The 23,982-nt window shown below is 38.7% G+C and overlaps 1 protein-coding gene across 4 annotated transcripts in view; it reads right to left on the bottom strand.

Annotated features, from left to right (window-relative positions):
* Nucleotides 1-23,982, bottom strand: part of rabgap1l (RAB GTPase activating protein 1-like) — a 120,724-nt gene that overhangs the window by 87,070 nt on the left and 9,672 nt on the right. For all 4 annotated transcript variants that reach the window (XM_040127766.1, XM_040127765.1, XM_040127763.1 and 1 more), the window contains 9 exons: nt 23,039-23,213; nt 21,856-22,013; nt 21,046-21,156; nt 19,191-19,257; nt 18,754-18,856; nt 15,553-15,719; nt 9,750-9,879; nt 4,944-5,037; nt 3,264-3,414 (listed from right to left, as the gene is read on the bottom strand). In XM_040127766.1, the coding sequence (XP_039983700.1) occupies nt 3,264-3,414; nt 4,944-5,037; nt 9,750-9,879; nt 15,553-15,719; nt 18,754-18,856; nt 19,191-19,257; nt 21,046-21,156; nt 21,856-22,013; nt 23,039-23,213 (1,156 nt within the window). The remainder of the gene's footprint in view (nt 1-3,263; nt 3,415-4,943; nt 5,038-9,749; nt 9,880-15,552; nt 15,720-18,753; nt 18,857-19,190; nt 19,258-21,045; nt 21,157-21,855; nt 22,014-23,038; nt 23,214-23,982) is intronic.

The raw sequence follows: 23,982 nt of genomic DNA, 5'->3' as shown, positions 1-23,982 counted from the left end.
CTACAGTAAATTATATTAGAGAACAAGTGCACAGGATTCATTCCTAAGGGTGAAAAATATAATATAGATATGAAGAAAGACATTTCATTCAGGGCGTCTGATCGTTTCATTAAGATAAACCCCTGACTTTTTAAGACCTTTAGAATGATGTTTCTTATAGCAGCTGTAACAAAAGATTTATGCACATATAGGTGAAAAATAAGTGAATCCCATTTGTTTCACCTTTTTGGGTATAGAACCTGCATGCTGTACCTCATATTTCTTTAGAAAAGTAGTGTGTCATGAAATGAAACTGATGATCGTGGATATTGGACTTTGTTTTTATGAATCTACAACTCATAATCACAATTGAAATCGGTTCAATCATCAAGAAGAATAAAAAAACAGAAGTCTGAATTGGTGGTATACTGTAGGTTTAGGACTAGAAACCACACATGGTTTAAACACCCATCAGCTGTAGGTCACTAACACAATGCCTGTCCAGAACCCAGATTGATACATCGTGCTGATTTAAAACACTAGTACCACTTCCATTAGGGCGACAGTCCAGTTACTTAGAATTCAATCAGCATTAACACCGTCACTGAGCCCAGACAACAGACATTAATAAGCTCCACATCGCCCTGGCCATCGCTGTCATTTGCCTCTCTTCCCTCGTCCCCTCCCGCCTCCATCTTCCCTCAATTCCATTCATTTGGTGCAGCTATTAATAGCCCAGCCACCCACCTATCAATACCATCACTACTCCAGTAAGACAGAGGATGTGGGTGTGGCTGAGCCAGTGGAATGAGAATAAATGAGCTGAACTAGAGAGGCTTAGTTTTATGTAATGCAAGAGAGAGAGAGAGGGAGAGACAGAGAGAGGCATTGAAAAACATGGCGCATATGACAGAAAAGAAGAATAAGTGTAAGCAATGAAAAAAGATGGCACATAAGATAAGTCAGGAATTGTGAAAGGGAAAAGAAGGATACTCTGGGAAAGAGAAAGAAAAAGGATAGTGGAAGCTGGGAGGAGAAATAGGGCACGGAGTACATAAGAAAAATGTCCCAATTTAAAAGATAAAGATGGTGAGAGAAACTGAAATATTGGGGAATTTACACAGCAGGTGAAAGACGAAAAACAAAATGTGACTAAGCTAAAGAGAGAAATCTGCCTGCTCTTTTGACATTTACATACATTCCTTTTCTCCAATTCTCCCCTCAGTGACTACGACCTCATATTTATGGGTCCACATTCTTCCATCTATCCATTTTTCTTCTTTCCATCTATCCCCCTCTCTGTCTGCTTATTGACTGAGACAGGTAGTCTCACCCATCTCTGTGCAGCAAAGAGAAAGACTATTGTATTATCCATAAAAGCAAGGATCTCTGTCTGCTTTTAGTGTTTATATCACCTCCTCCTACTGCTGCTGCTGCTGCCGCCGCCGCCGCCGCCCGGTCCAGTGGAGCTTTGTCACTCTACTTACTGGTTTAAAAATCTCTTATTAGGAATCCAAGGATGGGTCACAGACCTTGGTTACACAGCTGCTCGATCACGTTTCAAGATCTTAGTTTTACTATAGAGAACTGGCAAATCACTGCCAGCCATAGTTGAAAAAAGCTCTAAAAAGATTAACACAGATAACAAGAAACTAAGGCAGCAATAACGATTATGAAATCATAAAAATATCAATATATCAAGCAAAGTAATAGATATTTTCATCATAATCATGCAACCCAATGTGCAACTAACTCAAAGGTGTCTCAATATGACAGAATTACATAGAGCTGTAGTCTCATGCAGTGCAACTCATAATTAACAGCATTGTCTTTATATGACTAATACTCCCACGGTTGAATTTCACTTACTTATTCTTTTGAAAATTGGCAACAGTCTTCTCAAAAATTCTTTGCTTTAACCTTTAACCTTGACTATGGCCTCCTTACTACTGGTTGCCTGTAACATTGGCAAGGACAATTTGGGTGTTTGGGTTGCGCATTTTGGGTGACATGTTTACTGTTACTTTGTTCTACAGTTGCACAAGTTGTAAGTCATTCTGGTGAAGAACATGAAAAAAAAACTGTAAATTGTAAACTGAAATCCATTCGTGTCGTCAGTGGTCTTAGGGTGCTTTCACACCTTACCTGTCTGGTTTGGTTTAAAAGAACAGGAGTGTTCATACCTTTAGTTTGGTTCATTTGAGCTGTTGAGTCTTGACTAACCATGCTCTTAATTACGTATTTATTTTTGACAGGATAGATAATCAATAAACAGGTCAAGGTTCAGCAAGGTACTAAAATTATTGCAGTCAGTAACACGAGTCCACATAGTGCTGATGATGCAGAATGACATTCACCCAAAACTGTCTGATCAGTGAGTTACCTTTCAGACCATGTGACCTCAAGTTTGCACCTCTTAGTTAGTTTGTAAAAAGCCAAAATAAACTGGAATGAACTGGACCAAGTTGGTCCAGACCAAATTTAATGAACTACAGGTGTGAAAGCGACCTCAGTCAGCAGCAGATCCAAATCCTCTGTTTCGGGCACTGTGGGCGCACCAGAGTTTCGTGCGCACCTGTTCGTATGACAGTATTTTCTCCAACGCAACTGACCAAAAAAGGCAAAGTTAAACTGCACCGAATACGTTATACCAGAACACAGGCTGAAGGACACCCAACAGTACAATAGGAAAGGTCTGAAAATTCACTTTGAAGTCTTGCGAGCTCTCTGGGAGGCCAAAGGGCCAACACAAGCTGTAATAGTCCAGAGACAGTACCGCATGCATTTAAATGTCACAGCTATATGAGAGTGTTCTACAACAAACAGTTAAGACGAATAGCTGTAATGACAACAGCAGTATCAGTGATGTTGGTAGTCTTTGATAGTACATTCTAGATAAGACACAATATGGAAAAGATTTCCCAATTTACTTTCATCATAGTGACATGATATCATAATCTTTCACACCACTCATCTGGTTTCCACCAAAACACAACCAAGACTTGGACTATACCTGAGAGAACCAACAGATTGTTAACCACTGTATGTTGTAAAAAAACATCCACAAACACGAGCTATGGATACTTACAACACTGCAAATGCTAAAGGTTCATATCTCTATTGGCAAACACGTCTAGACCAACTTTTAGACCAGTGAAACGATAGCAAGTACATTTAGGACCTATGAGACAGCTGTTGTTGAGATGTGTCCCGTATTAGCTCTTCCACATAAAAACATGAGAAATGTATAAATGCAACTTCTTATTAGATCTGTGTGTTTTTACCTTGGTGATGAGGATGCGATAATGCTCAAGCAGGTCGTGGTTGTCGTGGCAACCGGCCAGCAGCTGCCACACTTCAGCTCTGAGCGGCTCAGGAATGCCACTGCGAACCAGTGAAGGCAAACCCTTCGGACGAGTGGACAGGTTTCCATGCCTTATTGACACACACACACACACACACACACACACACACACACACACACACACACACACACACACACACACAAGTAATCCATTATTTTATACGCTCATTTAATACAACTTAGTCACTTTAAATATTTATCTGACCTGCAGCTGGACAGATTTGATTTTTTTATTTATTTATTATAATCTTTGAGTGAAACAGTCACAGTTGGGCAGTGACAGTAGAAAGACCAATCAAGTGCAGTTATATGCCTCTCACACTTAAGTATTCCTGTTTCACTGACATTAATACTGTATTGTGTTAAGAAAAAAACATTGTTAATAATTGTAGTCTAAATTAGATCAGAATGCAGTTTTTTCCCCCTCCTTGTTCTGGCCAGGTATGGAAAGCTGACTGAGCACCCACTGGTTATCCACTGGTACACTAAATTACAATGGGAGCTGCCCAGTAAAACCACAGCCTATTTCATTTCTTATCAGTATCTCAAGGTTCGCTGCCTCACTAAAACGTACGAAAATTACAATATGAACTACTGTATTGAGTACAATAGTCAGACAAGTACAGATTGATTGCATTATTGACTACAGTATTAATTATAGTACTACCTACCTCATTAAGTATGTTATTGAGTATGGTATTGAGTACAGTACAAAATACAATTACAAAATACAATACTACAGTCTGGAGTATTAACTGCAGTGCTGCTATGCTGTTAGCATTCTCCCAGGTGAAAAAATACCCTGCTTTGGAAAACACACTGTCAACTCTTTTTAATGATGCTTGAAATCTCATCATAATGCATTTATTGAGGCCATATGAAAGCAATTTCCCAATAAACTACTCCCCTTCATTGTGCTGATGCAACAGCAAGAAAACAGACTGTGAAATCAAATGAAAAGCCAGAAACATCTTTTATGCAGTTCATTATGACAATGTCTGGACCAAAAGCTGGTTGTTGTAAATGCCCAAAGTATTAGAATAATGACAGTATGTGTTATAGCAGATAAATTAATGACTGTATCTGAAATGAACTGTTTTCCATACAAATTGGAATGATAAAACTATCAAAATGCACTAATGGAGAGGACCCCAGTCCTGTACTTTGAAATCGCAGTCTGCATGAAGCATCAGTTTGACATGTCATAGTGCTTTTAAGATGAAGTTATTAAAGGGCTAAAATTCATGCCGTAATCGCATTTATTACCCTTATGGTATATTTACACTAGTTTACACTCCATTTTCTGTTTGCAATCTGTTTTCTTTGCTATACCATTGCACTATTGCATGTCCTTTTTTTTTTTAATCTTTATTTCTCCTTGACTCTCTTTACCTGCCCATTTTTCTGATTTTTCATTATCCAGCTGTATACAAATCCTCTTCTAACATGTATCACATTCTCCTGCTATGTTGCTGTATCTCTGTTTTGATATCTCTCCGTCCAGATTCCAAATGTCTGTCCCCATTTCATTCAATCTATATGTTTTTGTCATGTGCAATGTCCACATTTCTCAGTCTTTCTGTCTCTTTTGAAGTCTTACCATCTGTTGAGGATTCCTCCCCAGGACTCAAGGATTTTCTCAGGACAGTCTTTGGAAACATCTCCTGTCCCACTGGAGATTTCACTGTCGCTATCTGCAGGAAAGACAAATACACCCCGATTTTAAAAGACATTTAGCGCATAAATGAATCAATCCTTACATCGGTTACCTTTCTCCACATGAGAAAACAGTTCTCAAACCAATGGCCTGATAAGGCCTGACAAGGCATTTAACATTGTCTAAAACTGAATGTGCTTTCTTCGTGTTTCAATGTTACACGGCTTTGAGTACACATTTAAAGACAACAGGACACATTGTTTGGTCTTAAAGATGATTCACCACGTTTCAGTAGTTCTGCTGAAGGTCAACTATATTTTCCAGTTTGAAATTTTTAAAACCTGTTAATACTGATGCTACACAGTCTTCTGTTCTTCTGTCTGGCGGTTCGTGAGGCAGACAAGTGGCAATCAGCACAGCAAACCACTTGTGTTTAGATGCAGAAGTACTAATTGACTGTCCTGGTCTGCTGCTGGAGAGATGAACTGATCTCTACTGGAAGAAACACACACAGTCCACACACAGATTCACATGCTATGTCCAGCATGTATACCAATAACATGCGTAGTTTATATTACTGCTGTAGCACCACATGTATGTATGTGAAACACAAAAAAGATCTTGAAATGTGTTACGCTCTGAAGAGAAACAGAAATAAAACTGGATAGTTAAGAGTGACTCATACACACACTCTCTCTTTTTTGTCCAGGGTTATCTCATAATCCATCTTCTCCCTAAGTTATTAATGGAAATGGATGTTGACAAAACCTTTTTTTATATTCATTCTGGTCTAGAAATACAAAATGAATAAGCATTGCTATGTCTCTATGAAAAGTAACCTTATTTATCCAGAGAACTTGCAAACATGAACATTGGGCAAAGAAAATATGTCTCCATTATATATGATATTGAGACGGTGACACACTGATGATAAGGATTTGCATGGCTTGAATGGTCTCCTTTACCACAGAGAATTGGTGGTAAGCTATATAATCAGTACAAAGTCCAAAAACACATGATACTGTCAGTGCAGTTTGGCGTAGCTTTTTCCATTCTATCCCCTGACCTACTGTAGATGACTGAGAATATTTATAAACAAGTCTTACAAGGAATGTATTTTTTTTGCCCTTGTCTTTAAAGAAAACTCAGGCTTGGCTGCAAAATTATGTCATGACATCCTAATGGCCTAGATGTAAAAATACTTTTGGTGTTTACAAAATTTAAAAAAAAAGCTTTGTGAAGTAGAGCAAACTTTCTTTTGGGGTGTCTGCAAGTCTCATCAAGTCAAATTTTACATTTTTAAAGCTCCTTTCACCAACTGACATAGACATGAAAAAGCTCAGCAGTGGCAAAGAACTTCTCAGGGCATGGCATTAGGCCACGCTGTAATCTCAACAACAAATCCAAACAGCAACAGCACTCAAAAGTGTTACAAGGCATCACTCACTGCCACTAAAGCTAAGACCCCACTACTACTTACTACTGAGACCTTAACATTAAATAATGAGTTAAGACATTTTCTTCTAAAACATGCAGCCACTACACTCAATGCACTGCTGCTCCTACACATCCTCACAGTCTCAGCAGGAGCTTTTCAGGTCTTTGTAAATGCTTGTTGAGCCTTTTTCAAGTGGTTCAGACCCAGCACAAAGCTGCTGCCTCTGTTCTCAGATTGGCTAAGGCCACGTGGCAGGGAAGCGTGAGTCCAATGCCACTGCCAACTTACCAGGTGATGAAAGAAACTGTGCAGGCGAAGGCCATTACTGTTACCTTTTAATCTGGAGAGGGGCTGTGAATTCACTGTAGGATTACTTTCAAATAAGATCTCTCTGATGCTGAAGTCACTAGTGGATTGGTTTTGTCTACATTAAAGCAAGCAAAAATTTCCTACCAGCATCATATAGATGTCTATTATAACATACTTTTTTATATCTTTATTTTTTTTTTATTTAATGCCCTTTAGTATGTTTTTAGGGATATATGCTGTGTAATGATCACAGTCTGTATGAATGTGTATAAATTAGGAACAGACAGTATTTGTGAGAGTGCTTGTGTGTGTGTGTGTGTGTGTGTGTGTGTGTGTGTGTGTGTGTGTGTGTGTGTGTGTGTGTGTACACGTGTATAAGAAAGGGTAACAAAAACACAATAAGCAACCATTATTAAGCATGCTGTGAAAGGAAAAGCACAGAAAAAAAAAAGAATTTCAGCTTCGGGCCTATTTTCCGCATCCACAGCTTCCAAGAAAAAAAACAAAACAAAACATCCACATGAATTGAATGTGTGTGCTTGCAGCGGTGGCATCTAAACTGGGAGTATATTCATTTCTGCACACAATGAGGCTGACCTCCAGCTCCACGGCCCTGAGCGCCTCCAATTTTCAGCTCTGGGGGAGGAGATGGGCGTTATAGAAAAAGCCCTCTGAATGGCTCCAATGGTGCCAGTTCAAAGCCGTCAGCTCTGGCCTTGGTGGCTGACTTGTGACTTTGGGCGAGTCAGCAGCTAGACATAGGTGAAACGATTTTTGCCTCCTGCTCTGTTTAATGCTTCAAGGTGTAAAAAGGGGATGACTGTTGACAGTGGCAACGGAGAGAGAAAGGCAACCCAATAAAACGAAGATGATCCTCCAATGTTAGATGTTGCTGTTACAATTTAGAAAATCGTTTTTTACAAAAAAAGTTTTGATTTCATTTTTTAAAAGGAATGCTTTTTTCAAGGTTTTTGTTCTGTACTTTTACATTCATGTGGGCTGAGGTCAATATTCCACTGCAGTGCTTTGATCATCATAACAGAAAACTGCAGGTTTTTTGTATCCTGTTAAAATGTTACCGGTTTCCCACGCAGGTTGGACTAATTAACTTGTGTATTATCCATCAAGGCTATTTCTTTGTATTTGGATATATATAATGATGATTTAGTGGTTTTCATGCATGTGGTTTTCATGCATGTTTTGTTCATTAAAATTTTTCAGTCAATGGGATGATCTCCATTTGAATTCATTTGGCTGCTGTGAAGCAATATTCCACACACTGTGAAACTTGGATGGGTAAAATCCTCTGAATTGACACAGGGATGTGCACACACGCACACACACACACAACAGCTAAATAAACAAGGAAATGTGCACTTTTATCCGAAGCAGTATTATCATAAAGCGTGCAGTATGAATTGTGGCCAGGCCTAATCTGCGACACCCGCCAGTGCCAGTGGTCAGGTGGAAATGCCAGTCCTGTTTATATTAGTGGGCTGAAACTGGGTCATGTTTGGGAACCACTGGAGTCTAACAGCCAGCGTTGGTGCTATTCACGTTGCTGCTGTTTTGCCTCCATCCCTCTGGCATAGCTGCCATTATTGACAGGAAAATATTAACTCTGTTCTCACCTTAACTGGTCATGTTTAAATCTAATAGATTCAGTGTCTTAATCGAGAAACTTACAAGGCATTGACATCACAAGCAACTCAGCTGATAAGTCACTATTCTGAATCATGGTCATTGGTGCAAATGGTCTGTTTGCAATGATGCAGATGTCCAATGCTCTGACTGAAACAAAGAAATTATAATTGTTTTTTATATTAATGTCATTTTACTATATTAGAAACAAATGCTAGTATTTAGCTGGTTAGTAAGGTCGATTAAAAATGACAAATACCACCCCCAAAAACTCTAGGATCTAAACAAACAACCTTTCCATGGTTGTGTCTGTTTTACAGAAGCGAGCTGTTCATTTCATTGTTTGGGGGTGTTTGATGGTAGTTTGACACTGCAGTGCTCCAGTACAAGAAGCCATCAAGCCCTAACAGAATTGGGTAGGGCTCCAGACAAAACCACTCACGCTTGAAGCACGAGCACATACATACACGTGCATAATCGCACAAATAGCTAACCAAAACCCCTGAGATTCTGCCTGCAGCTCACTGCTGTCCACAGTACACACAAACTGTGTGTGTGTGTGTGTGTGTGCGTGTGCGTGTTACATCTTGCCACACTCACTTACACATAACCAACAACAACACATGTTCAAACACACATGTACATACATCCCTGCCAATGTTTATGTGCCTAAACAAAATTAAACTTCAGTGTTGATTCATGTCAGCCCATAAACAGTACACATGTATGCTGGTGACAAGGCCTTGCTACAAAAACAAACTGAGATGGCGTGTGTTGCTAAACCTCTATTTCACACCGAATATCTGGACATATGATCTCATTTAGATGAGACGTTCAAAGAAACAAAAAAAAACATATACGGAATGTATGGAATATGGAATGTGAAGCACGTAAAGCAAGTTCTCCCTCCGACAAGGTATTTGTGGTAAATCAATTATTTTCTTTTTGGTGCCTCTGAAGGTTCACAGAAGCGCAATGCAAGGTCACATTTTTAAATCAAGAAGCATTGGAAGACAAGTTATGTTGAGTTGTGGCATGTGTGAGTGTATGTGTGTGTGTGTGTGTGTGTGTGTGTGTGTGTGTGTGTGTGTGTGTGTGTGTGTGTGTGCCTGTGTGTGAATTTGGGGGGAAGGCATTCTGATGAAGAATTCTGGCATCTTATCACTGATGTACAGAGACAGAGAAAGCCTGACTGGCTTTTCAAAGATTTAAAGAATTTAGCAGTATTACATATTAGTGATTATGTACTGTGGTATTTTTAGAACATATTGCATATCACTGACTTAACCAACAGTAAGAGGGGTAGAAACCAAGCATCTAAGGAGGGAGCAGGAGAGAATGAGAGACAGAGATGTCCGTACCTTCATCAGGATCCTCATCCTCAGTGGATGAGGCCAGTTGTCCTTTTCCATCGTTGCTTCTCTCTGCCTCCCTCTGAAGACTCACCACCTCATACACAGCATCACTCTGACTCACCCTCTCTGGTGCTTGCTGTATGCACACACACGCACACAAGCACACACACACGCACACAAGCACGCACGCACGCACACGCACAGATAGACAGACAGAGAGAAAGACAGACATACATTCTTTTTATAAATGTAGAAGATTTTTGAAAAACTATATAATCATGTATAAATAAAGAAAATCATCAATGTTAAAGAAAAAAAACCTTTACTATAGTATTGCAGTAGTAGCAAACAATCAGAGTTGCAACTGGACATGTTGCTATGTTGATCACAGAATAATTGACATATCTGTAGTGTACAGTTTTGCAAATTTACATTCAATTGCACGGGTCATTAACACAAAATGTGACAGTATAAACATGCCTCTTCATATTACATGTTTGCAGGTATAAACTGTGACCCAAATGTAAACACAAGGATGGCCCCACTAACAAAATTTCAGAAACATTTAACTAATATCAGATTGATCAACAGGTTTGACAAGCGATGTTTTCTGTTGCTTATAAAGTTTTGTTTCAGTAGTGTTTGTGCACACAAAAGTTAAAAAAAATAAATAAATAAAAAAAGATCAAGTTTTTCAATCATTATTATCAATTTTCCCCTTTGCAAACTCAGTCAAATTTTTACTACGTAGACTCAAAAAGACCAGAAAATGGAATTTGTAGACAATCTGACCAACTGAACAACTACCAGGAGGCAGGTGCCTGGGACAGAGATTCAATTTATTGGCAACAATAAACTGTCAACCTGTAAAATCAAGGTCTTTGGTGCTGAAGAGGGGCTTTTACAACTGCAGATTGTCGGTCCCTTCAATATAAGGACAGTCAGTGAGGAGCCAGTGCGAAAGTGTGTAATATTAAATAAGCCCCTGAAGCCCCAGAGCGAATACCTCTAGGTGTCAGTATGAGATTGACAGTTGGGGGTCAACCTAAAGAAGGCAATCAGCATGACCACCTTTCGACTTGAAATGAAACAACTGTCTGAATCAACAAAGCAGGTGGTCAGGCTAGAGTTCACCGGCTCATCAGGTGACACCAAGAAAAAGAAAAAGAGCCAGGTATATGGAACTAGTAGAGGACCAACATCAGCAGTGGAGAGTCTGCTGCAACCCAACTTATGTGGGACAGAAGAAGCTGGCAGGCAAGCCCCTCAATTAAGCTATCAACCAAGTGACAGGGGTGAACCATAAAAGTCATATAAAACCATGGGCAGTCACTAGCAGCTAAAAAGCTCACACAAGCTGACTGTGCAGGTGCAAAATAATGATTGGTATGGTAAGAGTAAGAAAATGTAATGGGACTAAAAAATTGGTCACAGGATGACCATAGAATCTTAATATAAAACAATTCAGCAAACTATCATTGATTGAATATGGGAGAGTTTTCGCTATGTGGTCATTTTTTTGTAGCAAATAGTTGTTTCAAGACCTAGCAAACCATCTGTGTATATCTTCTTTTTAAAATGTTTCTTATCAAGAACTTCATTTTGCATAGTGCATTTTGTGTGAAATTTTCTGTTGGAACTATACACTGAAATGAATAAAATGAACAATTAATTGATGGATGAATTAAAATTAAAAAGTTAACAAGTACTGTTAGAGTCAAACATCTAGAAGTCAAAGAGATACAGATATTAAAATCAGGGTATGGTAAAACCAAGTAGGGATAAAGCCCTACTGAATTCTGAATAACTGAATTCAACAGGTAGAGAGATCTAGCTCTACTGTACATGGGATGCTCATATTGCTCTCTTTGCTGGGCAGGTGACATTACGAAAGTACTAGCTAACACATTAGCCATAAGAACTTTTAAAAAATATGAATATAAATTGCTGAAGTATATCATCAATCGCTGCTACGCATTCATTTTGAAGTCCTGAGTTTAAAAATTGCTTAATACAGCTTTTAGCTCCTCCTTAAATCAATCATAACAGACTAAAGAAATGCACAAGAGAACATCAGCAGTCTTGACCTTGGGTGTCATGAGCTACTGATGTTTATTTCTGGTCTATTCAATTACTGTAGTGCTGTTGGCTCCCTCCTCCACCTGGTAGAAACAATCAATGAGCTGCATTGATCTGCCCACTCGCATGGCGTCTAATGACTAACTCAAGTCGGTGATGAGAGCACAAATTGAGAGAAAATATCAAGACTAGCCTATTTTTAGAGAAAATCCGAAGAGGCTTAGGTAACACGCTTGCTTTGCTATGGCCTCTGCCAGTGAAATGTTAACCCTACGGGATGAATTATTAACACTAATAAAACTGTGACAAAAATTTGGGCCATAGACAGCCCACTGTACAAACACAGTATAATCTCCAGTGGATTTATAATAAATAAATAAAAAGAAAGAAGAGGAAAAAAGAATCACCCAACAATGTTTGTTGAAGTTTGTTGATATAAAGAAGAGCTCTCTCTGCTAAAATGTTATTCTGTGACATCAATACCATTTTACCACAAAAAAGTGGAACTGCCTTAACAGTTAATGGGACTTTCTAACATTGCCAAGTGTTTTTCTCTTACATGGCAATTTTCATCCGTTATACTCTTAAACAAAGGTGGCGTTTCTCTCAAATACCACTGGTATCACTCTCTGCAGTTGGTCCGAACCAACTTGAGAGTGGTGGCATGTTTTTTCTGATCTAGAAAAGGAAAAAAATATCTGTTGACTCATTTTGTTTATTATTCCCTGGCATCAGAAAAAATTATGAGAGTTCACTTGCAGAAACATGCATTTAAAGCTCAAACTTTGCATTGATCAACCGAACGTTAAAAGGTTTGGCTCCTGCAGGTATTTTATGTTTAAGTTTCTGTTGATATTTTTTAAACTCCTAAATCCTTATTATTGCTTTTTGAAAAGACATGTACACAACATTATCCTTTATCCCAGTCTTGACTTAGAACGTGACTAGACTCTTGAAATTAACTTGGACTTGATACAGATGATCTAGCCTACAGCTCTGGCAGGTTTGTTTCCTGCTAAAGCAGACACCAAATACATTTTGCTGTAAAGAAGACAGAAAACATTCTGAGAGGCTGGCAAAGATAATGACTCCGTGGTACTTCATCTGGCTAATAACAGTTTTTGGCAAAATAAGACAACAGAACTACATATTTTATATGTGTGTGCATCGCCTCTGATTGCCATCTTTCACAGAAACCACCACACAATATTATTTTAATTAGGTCTTAACCACAGCACCAGTCCAACACTCTTCCATTTACTGAGGAGATAACTACAGAGGCAATCAGGCGGACGAGTCAGACCGCTGCTGTTAATTACCCACACGCCAATAATGCGACAGAGCCTCTTATTAGCTCCCTACAATCCAAAGCTTCCCCACACTTGACTGCTTTGCCAGCTCCCCAGGGCCTACTAAAGGAGATCTGCTTTTTAACAGGGGAGAAGAAGCTTACGGCTTAACTGTATTTTTTTAAGCACCTGCACCAACTGCTCAGGATAGGTGTCCTTGTGTTGTTGGGGGGGTAAGTGAATGTGCATTCGTCACTCTCTCTCAGCACTTCTTAATCAGGCAAGTTGTGAGGAAACTCAAAAGGTCAAGCGTTTCAGGGTGTGTGATGTTTGCCATTACACATTAATGGTGAGATACAGGAAGGATACAGTTTATTTGTTGCTATCAACAACGTCCATCTCATCATTGGATTGTGGTTACTATTATTAGGCTCCCAGACATCAGCTCACAAGACAAATGTTCTAACTGAGATGGAGTTTAACACAGTTGCTCCTTATTTTCAGAAAAAAGTAAATGGTAAATGGACTGCACTTATATAGTGCTTTTCTAGTCTTATCGACCACTCAGAGCGCTCTACAACTACTGCCCCTTTCACCCATTCACACACAAATTCATACAGCGCTCTTTTCTATACGTATTACGCTTTCTGCGCATACACACTCATACACTGATGATATATTGGGGGCAATTTGGGTTTCAGCATCTTGCCCGTGGACACTTCGACATGCAGCTGGAGGAGCCAGGGATCTAACCACCGACCTTCCGGTTAGTGGATGACACGCTCTACCTCCTGAGCCACAGCCGCCCGGTTGATCTGTGCAAAGGAGAGGTTTTGAGCAATACACACCCTTACATCCTATATTTTACACTACAAAGAGACATGACACAGAAATTGTGGTGTAGCAGGGGGAGGGAGTAACATGTTGAAAATTAATGCACCAGCTTGGCAAAAGTGGCAGATGCACAGATGGAAAGAGAGAAATGGAAGTCAGCTGATGAGATATTTGCATCTTTCAGCACATATCTTTAGCTCTTACAACAACCAAGTGTTTCAGGGCTCTTGGGTACAGCACTTGTATGGTCACTGACACACCAACACGCCTCCAAGCTGCCCGGTCTGACCTCCTCCTCCACTCCACACATCCTCCAAGCTGCCCATCCACTCACTCCACTTTTCCCCTCATCTTTTTGAAGAGCTTGAGCTGGGTTAGGAACTAATGCTGTTGTGGGCAGTAAAGCCCTTTGAGACATATGTGACACTGGGCTATATTTATGAACTAGACTTGACTTGAATAACCTTGTAAAACCAAACCGGCCATAGCAATATGGCTGACATCTTGCTGTGCAAGAGGAGTAGACTGCTTCAGTTTGTTTATTTCTTTCACAAGATCCTATAATGAGTGTGAGGGAATGCTTTGGATAAATCATGATGGAACTGATCAGCTCCATTGCATACGCTGACAAAAATATCAAAGGTATTATTTCTTTGAGCATTAATAAATCATTACCAAATCTGTTTTAAGAAATAAATTAAACTACAGTAAACAAAACAGATTAAATGCAAACTCACTAAAACTTCTTGAGAGCAAACATTAAACAGTTTTCCTGATAATGCAACTGAAATAATTCAGCAAACCAACTAATCAGGGGGGCAATATGGATAATATCCACTATCACAATAAATGTTTTTGGCTAATGCTGGAAATAAAACACCTGTTAATAAACAAATAAATGAATGAATGAATGAATGAACGAACGAATTAACTTCATGGACCATAAAGTAGTCCTACTTATTGATTTGCAATGGTCTGCTTGACCCAGAGCTATAAATGGGTAGCTATCATGGTATAACTGGTTTGGTGAAATTATTGATAGTTGGCATGTATAAAATCTCACGGTATGTATTGATACATCACCTAACTGTACAACCAATCAACCAGAAACCATCTAGAATTATACCACAAATTATCCAACCAACTAGGTACCAACTGAATAAGCAACTAGCCAACCAATATGCCTATGAATTATCCAAGACATATGATATATAGAAGTTTGGTCTGTGTTTTAACACTTGTTCAAGTAGCTTTGTCATTTTTACTGATTAATGGTTAGTCTCAGGTATTTGCGCTGGGGATCATACACACCTTGACAGTCTTAGTACTTCCAGAGAACCAACCATAAAAAACCACCAACCAATCACTAAATGGGTTAAAACTTTTTGCATTTTCTACCACTTTCATGTGTGGCAATTGGCACAGACCGACCAGAAATTAAAGAACTAACCAAAAATCAACCAGGTTAAAACTTCTTTAGTTGGTCAATCAGTCAGAATGTGGTTTAAGCGGATATAACAGATATATAATGTAGGTATATGCACAGTATGAAAATGTGTGCAAATGAGTAAGGTTTAATAGTTATTATAAAAAAAAAAAAAAAATACCTGTCTGAGTTTGAGGTAGAAGGTCTCACTGAAGGTCTTGCGGCTGAAGTACCAGAAACGTTCGTTTGACGGATAGACCCTGACCAGAGTTTCCAGCAGGAAGCGAACTGGCTCCACCACTTCAGTCACTACCAGGTCCACTGCCACAGTCATGTAGACTTGTTTATCTGGACCACACCAGGGAGGAAAAGCAAAACAAGAAAAAAACAAGGTTATGTAAGACTCCTTTTTTTTCTTTTCTTCTTTTTTACTAATAATATGAATCATCAATCTGTGTAAAACAGATTTCAGTCAATAAAGCCCCTTTACCTATTGTCTATACTGTGAAAATGTTGAATTACAGGGTTAAATACAATGATACACAGCTCTAGGTGCACTGCAGCTTTAAGAGCATTCAAAGTTTAACCAGGTTATGGATCATCCACGAGCCAAAAGCTGGTTCACATTAGTAAGTTTGCACCAACCTCTTTGGCTGACAACCAATTACTTGTGATGGCAATGTACCTTCTATTTTAACAAATACGTAGAGTTAGTAAAGAATCTAACTTTACAATGTCTATAAAACTGCATAAATGTAACTCTAGGCTGCAGAGATTTCACTATTCATCTGCTTGGCTTCTACTGAGAGTCTGGAAATACACAACATGTATCCTGTGGGGATGTTACACCCTCTAGTGGATAAGAACTTAACACTGACATCCCCAACTTTACGACTGGAACCTATAAATTTATCTGTTAGGTAAAAGATTATCCCGCTAGGTGAACTCCGAAGTTTAACCAACGTTTTTTCATAGTACAACAGGTTTTGGTTTTTACAACAAGATCTACAAACACAAAAGAGATGTGAGCCTCAAACTAACAAATCAATTAATGCTTCTGTTCTGGGGACAGTTTAATTATAAAGGAGGGATAAACAAATGGGAAAAAGGGCAGAGGAGCTGGAGAAGTTATTGCACAGTGAGGAAGTTTTATTATTGAATTAATTTATTTGTGGAAGGACATATAATAAGCACCAGGATCTTTTTTGGACGAAAAGGACCTGTTTGCAGATTCAGGAAGCAATGAACTATGTATTAGTACTATTACTTATATAGTTTTTTGTTATATAAAAAATAAATTCTTTTGATTGTTCAGGCACCCTAGGTTTGGCATCAGGCTACAAGTCACATTAAAACACGGTCATTTGGAATTAATCAGTATTTCCTACACAGTAAAAGACGGGTCATTTTTACATGGTACACAAGACCATTTTGAAGATGCTGCATTTTTGCCGTTTTTAATCAGATATTTACCAGAACTAGAACAACAAAACAATCGTTGATCCATTAACCGATTACTTGCTCAGCAGGAAATTCCACAGTAATTTTGAGCCTGAACATTACTTCTAGTAAACTGGTTTCAAAACCTCTACTTCAAAAAACACCTCCAGATTTTCATCACATGAAAAGGCATGACAATGTATGAAAAACATTTAATTTCATACATCACATAATTTGCTTCAAACCTTTAAATGGTATTTCTATTTTATAAACAATTAGTTACAAAGTTTGTGTAACAACTATCGGCTACTTTGGAGGATCTACTTTGGAGGAGAATTTTGAACTTCTCTCTGCTAGTATGGACGTGGGCAGGTTTACAAGTGAATGGTGTGTGTGTGTGTGTGTGTGTGTGTGTGTGTGTGTGTGTGTGTGTGTGTGTGTGTGTGTGTGTGTGTGTGTGTGTGTGTGTGTGTGTGTGTGTGTGTGTGTGTGTGTGTGTGTGTTTTGAAGTTAGCTGGGCTGTACACTGCCTGAATCCCATGAAGTAGACTGCTTTGACTGACTAGCCATCCACCTTCCAAGTAAAATTCTCTGATCCTTTGAGTCAGCAAGTTGTCAGGTCGTCTAATTTGTTAGCTGTAATAAATTTGGTAAGGCAAGCTCTCTTCCCCGATACACTCTGGAGGATCCGATCTGAACACATGTAAATGCTTCCTTTTTAAAAGAAAATAAAATTGCCCTCTTCGCAGGTACAAGACGATAAATCAACTCTTTCAACTCCAATATGCATATCTGAGTGCCGTCTGATTTATGAACACACACACATTTCAGGCAGCAAGTCTGTTTTAAAACTTAAATAAAACACTACACTTTAATATATTTTGTAAACCCAAATCATGAATATTTCATTTTATGTTCTTTTTCAATTCAGGTTCTAGATATTAATAGTTGGAAAACAGTTATGACCAAATCAATAAATCCTCCCTCTTTCTTTAACTTAATAACTACATTTAGCTGGGCACATCTTAACTATTCCATCAAACTAGGTATATTATCATTATATAATATATAATTTGTGCGTACAATAGAATAAATCTTGCAGTTTGCAGTATTTAATGTCCACAAAGTTTTTGGATCCCACATTATGTACAGTGTGTATACGTGCCACGAAAAAAAATGTAATGGATGGTGTGAAAAAGTCCTTTGCTCATTTCCATTATGGCTTATGTCATCAACTTGTGTTAAGAAGAGCCTCATCATACAAAACAAAGAGTCAGTAAAAAGAGCAACTTGTATACAGCTCATATACTTGCATATATGCATACAAGGTAGGACTGCAGAGTGAATTGCATAAGAATAATCACAATGCTGCTTTTCACTGTATTTTTCACACAAGTGTGTCCACAGCTCTGTTGGCTCTGCTGCCAGACATGATGTGTTCACGCTTCCATGTGCAAAAACATGCCAAGCTTTGACAAAGAAATGGGTCAGAAGGCCATGCACAAAACTATAAGTTATGTTAGAGAATAGAACAAGGCAATTATCACATCCAAGCTCCATTGTAAGCACTGCATGAGACCCAGACATAACCACGAGCTTTGTGCAAGCCTACGTCACATTTGCGACAATAATTTATGGAAATAATTCCTGCTTCATATGTCTGTGCACAACCACTAAACAGGCAATGCTGGATATATATCATCATTATCATCATGTCATCAATGCATCGAAACAGACTGCACAATTAATCTAAAAACATTTTATGGACAGCCAAAAAAAAAAAAAAAAAAAAAACCCTGTTGTGTGAACAAAAAAAATCTTAAATTTTAAATCAGCATCACCCTTCAACAGGTCTTTATGGATGGTACCTTAATTTAAAAGTGTAAGAACTGCAAAGTAAAAAGCCTACTAGCTTTGCATAGTAACTATAACTGGTCCTCACCTTTAGGTGTGTCTTCATTCAGTGGCTGGAAGGTTGCCATGTTGGGGTTCCATGTTCCTGTGATAACGTAGGCCTTCCCATCAGAGCTCTTCCCCATCGACTCCTGTGTACGTATTTATCCAATTGCTTATGTTCTTGTAACATTATTGCTTTATATACTGTAAATTGCAAGTCATTTGAACATGACTAAAATAAATAAATACATAATAATAAAGTTCATGACCAATATTGAGTGCACAAATACACCTATTCAAACATGTCTAACCAATTGAAGAGGTTAATTATAAGTATAATATGTTAAGTGTTTTTAAAATCAGTGTGGTGCCTATTCTCTAGTGCTCCAGAAATAAAAAGGCACGTACACTACTCTCAAGTATCATTATGCACTGTAAACTGCATCTCACCGATAAAAACAAGTTAAGTCGGTTTCTGCTCACCATGTCTAGTAGATGCATGTCACTGTTGCAGACTTTCTGTCCTGGACTCAGCAGCATCCCAAAACACCTAGAGGGAAGACACAGGAGGTACAATCACAAATCAATACTCACTAATTCCACTGCAGAGGTACAGTCTGCATTCACCAGCAGAGTGAGTAAAATTATTTGGGAGGGAGAACAAACTTAAATATGGGGGAAAACTCAATTAAATTCATAAATATCATATTGTTAATGCATTAAAATCTTTCAGGCATTTCGGGCACTAAGCTGACACTCAGAAAACAGTGAGAGACAGGATTAAGCATTGGTCAATTTGTACGAGTCATAAGTTGAGCATCCTGGACAAAATTAAAATGATCTTGATAGGCTGTGCAGCTCAAAAGAATCTAGCCTGGCATGTATATGCCCCTTCGGGGTGACAAAACACCCTGCTCTCCCTGCCACTGCTGGCTGTGATTCACAGCCTGGAGAAGGTCATGACAAACTGTGCTATAGCCTGACCCTTTCAAGGATGCCACTCATATAGAAACAGGAAGTTAAAAAGCAAGGGAAAAAACAGTCTTACTCTAACACTGTACTTCAAATCTGAGAATTTATTTTCAAATTCTTGGATGGCTAAAGCCGTCTATTCCGTCAACAGCGAGTCGATAATGTCCCCATCCAATCTATACTGAAGCAGCATGGTTTATGTTGTTTTCAGTTCGACATTCCAATCCAACATTTATCACTTGGTATAGTAATGTCCCCTCAGCTTTAGGTTGGAGGTGCCATCAAGTGGTCGACATACGAATCTCTTAATTTCAGATATGCATTACATAAGAATGCCTTTACAGTTAACCCAGCACTGACCAAGGATGGCTCAAACGGTTTTACAGAGTAGGGCACAGATGTCTGGCGAGATTTTAATATGATTAGCAAGTGTGGACAGAGAGACTTCCATGTAAAAGACATTCTTTCAGCTGCTCAGCGATTAATACGGAACATAATGTACTACATCCACAGACCACATGATGTAAACCATACAGCATTTCAAAAGAACTGACCGTTAAAACTGATGCTATTACAAAAATGATTAGTAATAAAATAAAGTGTCGACAAGCACAGGGTGATCAGGCTGAACACCTCAGAAAGGATTAGCTCTGAGCACAATAGGAGTCTCCACTGACACTAAAAATAAAGAAGGGGACAGGTGTTTGTCTCCCTCTGATAGCAATAGGAGGTAAAGGGTGAGGAAGAAAAGGGGGAGTGATGACGTTGACCTAGTTTTTCAGTGCCAGCGTGCCACAAAAGAATGTCAACATAAAAATAAGGGCGATTGCAGGTCTATAGTGATTTAAGGATAAAAGTACTTCTTTGTTAGGTGTTAACTTGTTTTTCTGGATACTTGTGTGTATTGTTGCAGTATTTTGACCAGAGTTTGTGCATGGTCCTTGTGAAAGCAAGCCATTTCAAGCAGCCTGGTGGTTTCATCTGGAAAGACAATGTATAATATACCATAATGAAGTTCATAACAAGGCTATCGATTCTGTATGCTGTGTTCATATCCAGTATGTTTTCAGCAGTGTTTCTGAGCTCTACATCATTACCTCCTTTAGTTCAGTTCATTTGTCCTGAGACAGATGTCTACCTCTAAACTCTGTTGGTACAGCACCAAGATAGCTGAAAATGCAAACTTCTTTCCTCCTCCAAGAAAAAAAGTATAATAATTGTATAGTACGTTAAGCCAATCATATACAGAAAAAGTTTAGTGGCAGGAAGGATTGAGATGTAGACATCTGATGGCCGGCAATTCCTTTGGAAACCCAAGTACAAGGTTATATAGCCATGCATCATCACTTTTTACAGTGATACTCACCTCTCGATGCCCAGCTCCTTGTTACACATTTGCTGAACTGAAACCACCACCTTCTTCTGTATGCCCTGTCGTAACTTGAAGTAGAACTTATCTCTGTCCTTAGGCACTGGACTGCAGAGAGGAAGAAAGGGGGTTATTATATAAAACTTCAGAGACTTAGATTTAATTCTATTTTAACTTTGTGTAGTGTTGTACTGTGATATTCTTTGATATAATTGTAAGTGAATTTTGAATTTACTTTGTTTTATGTTATTGTGCTCTCTGTCTTGACACCTGTTTCTCTGCTGGATCCTCTTTGAAAAAGTTGATCACTTCAGCATGACTAACCTAGTTACAGATAAAATATGACATCTCTCTAATCAAGTCCTCTCCTGAGTGCATTATATATTACCGATATCTGCTGTGATTGTGTGAACAGCTACTGGAACAGTTTATTTAAGAGGAGAATGGATAACATTAAACATATGTGTGTGTGTGTGTGTGTGTGTGTGTGTGTGTGTGTGTGTGTGTGTGTGTGTGTGTGTGTGTGTGTGTGTGTGTCTAATTCACATATATCACAGGGTTCTCCTTTAGAAAATGGAACAATGCCGTTACACCATCATACTACAATGTAGCACCATTCTACTTCTCCCATAAAGGCTGTTAAATGCATACTCTCATATAATTTGCGCATATAATGTAAAAGACAAAAGACAGCATACTTTTTAGAAAATTAGTAACACCTTTATACTCCAGAATTTTGTGGAGACACCTGTATCATTTCATTTAAGAGTGTATATGTATCTGCATGTGTATGTGTGGACCAAGTACCTGTAGTTGCCCTTGCCATCGTCCTCTTTGATCTCCAGCGAGACAGTGAAGGTGTAGAGGTCGCTTTCGGGCGGACTGGACAGCGCTGCGTCCCTGATGTCTGCCGGCCGAGAGGAACGCCGAAAGGCTGTGGAGAAGCTGTAGAGGATACGACTGACCTGGATGGAAAGGGACAAGACAAGATGATGAAAAAAGACAGAACCTTTATAGACAGAAACAGAAAGAAGTAGGAAAGATTAGGAAGTGGGGATTAGAATAGAATCTAATTTAAGAACAAGCAGAAAACAAAAAATAAAATGTTGCAAAAGGAAATTAGTAAACAGAATCAATATATACAAACAGAAATGAAAAAGAACACGAAACTTAAAAGGATAGGAATAAAGAAAGGAGTAGAATAGGCTGGAGATTAGAGAAAACACAACGTCAGACAACAGTGCCCTCAGCTGGTTTACCAGTGTAAGTACTTAAAGGCCTGTAGTAAATGTCTACCATTTTTACATCAGTATAGGGTACACATACCGTACATTAAAAAACAGTAATCTCTGTTCTTAAAGATGGATGATATGGGCATTGTGGGTATTAGAGTGCAGAGAAGAGCCTGTAGTCAGCTTCACAATTCTGCCACTCGGGAATAACCACACTATGGACAAATACAATGTACACAGTACACTTGTGAAAGTGTACTGTGTACATTACTATTGGTGGATGTAATTCTTGTACGCTCCACTCTCCTGGTATATCATGATGGCTTTAAATGTTATCTGTTAGAGCAGCAATTTTGCTTACTAAACATGATGTAAAACTTTTAAAGGAAAGCAGAAGCATCATGTTTTGCCTCTGGTTTGCCTCTGTGTCTCACTGTCCTTTTTACCTATGTTGTATGTCTGTATTATATAGTGTCTGTGGAATGTAAAGTTTTGGTTACGTACTCAAAACTTTAGTCAAACAAAAATACTTTTTAATAATTCTGTTTCCTGTTCCTAAAATCTTCTTTGATATCTGCTATTTTTTATCTAATGCGCAACGTGAAGTATTACACGTTATGTCACCGAACAGCCAGTCATCTAGTGGACCTGAATTAAAACAAGTTGTGTCTAAATGTAATGGGAGAAAGTACACCACAGTGGACTGAAAACCATGTTAAATTACAGTTTGTAATATGGACTCCATGTATGTAACTCACGGCTTCTTTGATGTGGCAGGAGAAGACGTGGATCTGGAAGTCCTCGGAACTTCGGTAACTCTCGGTGAAGGAGAAACAGTCACTTTCCACTGAGCCCCCCCGTCCACGAGCACAGAACAACACCTTGTAAATGGGGAAGGAGGCAATCTCTGTACCTGAAGCCTGGTCCACAATCCTGGAGAGAGTTATTTTATTTTACATGCGAAATGTTTTGGTCCAGACTAACAAGATACTAAACGTTAATTCGTTAATGCCTTAATATGAGCTAATATGTTTGGTTTTTTTGACAATAATCAATTTCAACATTTATTACAAGTTTTATCTATTTTTGCCTTATCTCTTTAGACATGTGACCTGACATCCCAGAGCAAATATCTAGCATTTCGAAACTTTTAAGATGTTGTGTGTTAACATTCAGAGCTTGCATCAGATACTGTCTATCACTTTGGGCTCAACATAAGTTCTGCGCAGTAACAGTCTACTTCAATGAACGGCATTACGTTTTATATTCAACCAAGCGTCCATTGAATCAGGGGGTAAGGCATCCATGTCACTGCATTTCACATTTCCTCTATGGTGCATCTAAACATCTCATATTCCCTTTTCTTTTCATTACTTGTTGGATTGTTGAAAAGTTTCTCTCAACTCATGTAATATCCACTTAATCCGTAACTTCACCTCTTCTGCTGGCTAACAACTATCAGATGTGATGGGTACCTTTAATAAGCACATACAGTAATTAATGATAATCTGGTCTTGGTTGATCTCCCAGGTTAAATACACTGGAACGTGTGATGTGTACTGCGGCAGAGTTTAATTTTACCAAACATGTAGTGATGTACCGTAGTGGTCAGGCTCAGAGTCTTTTTAGACATGTACTGTAGTCATCTTTTTTAATGTGTCATTACCGCAAGTATCACTGGTTTCTGTGATAACAATACTTA

The sequence above is a fragment of the Xiphias gladius genome, chromosome 6 (genome assembly GCF_016859285.1).
Source record: "Xiphias gladius isolate SHS-SW01 ecotype Sanya breed wild chromosome 6, ASM1685928v1, whole genome shotgun sequence".
NCBI lineage: Eukaryota > Metazoa > Chordata > Actinopteri > Istiophoriformes > Xiphiidae > Xiphias > Xiphias gladius.
The sequence above is the reverse complement of the archived record's forward strand: the minus strand, read 5'-3'. Positions and strand labels throughout refer to the sequence as shown.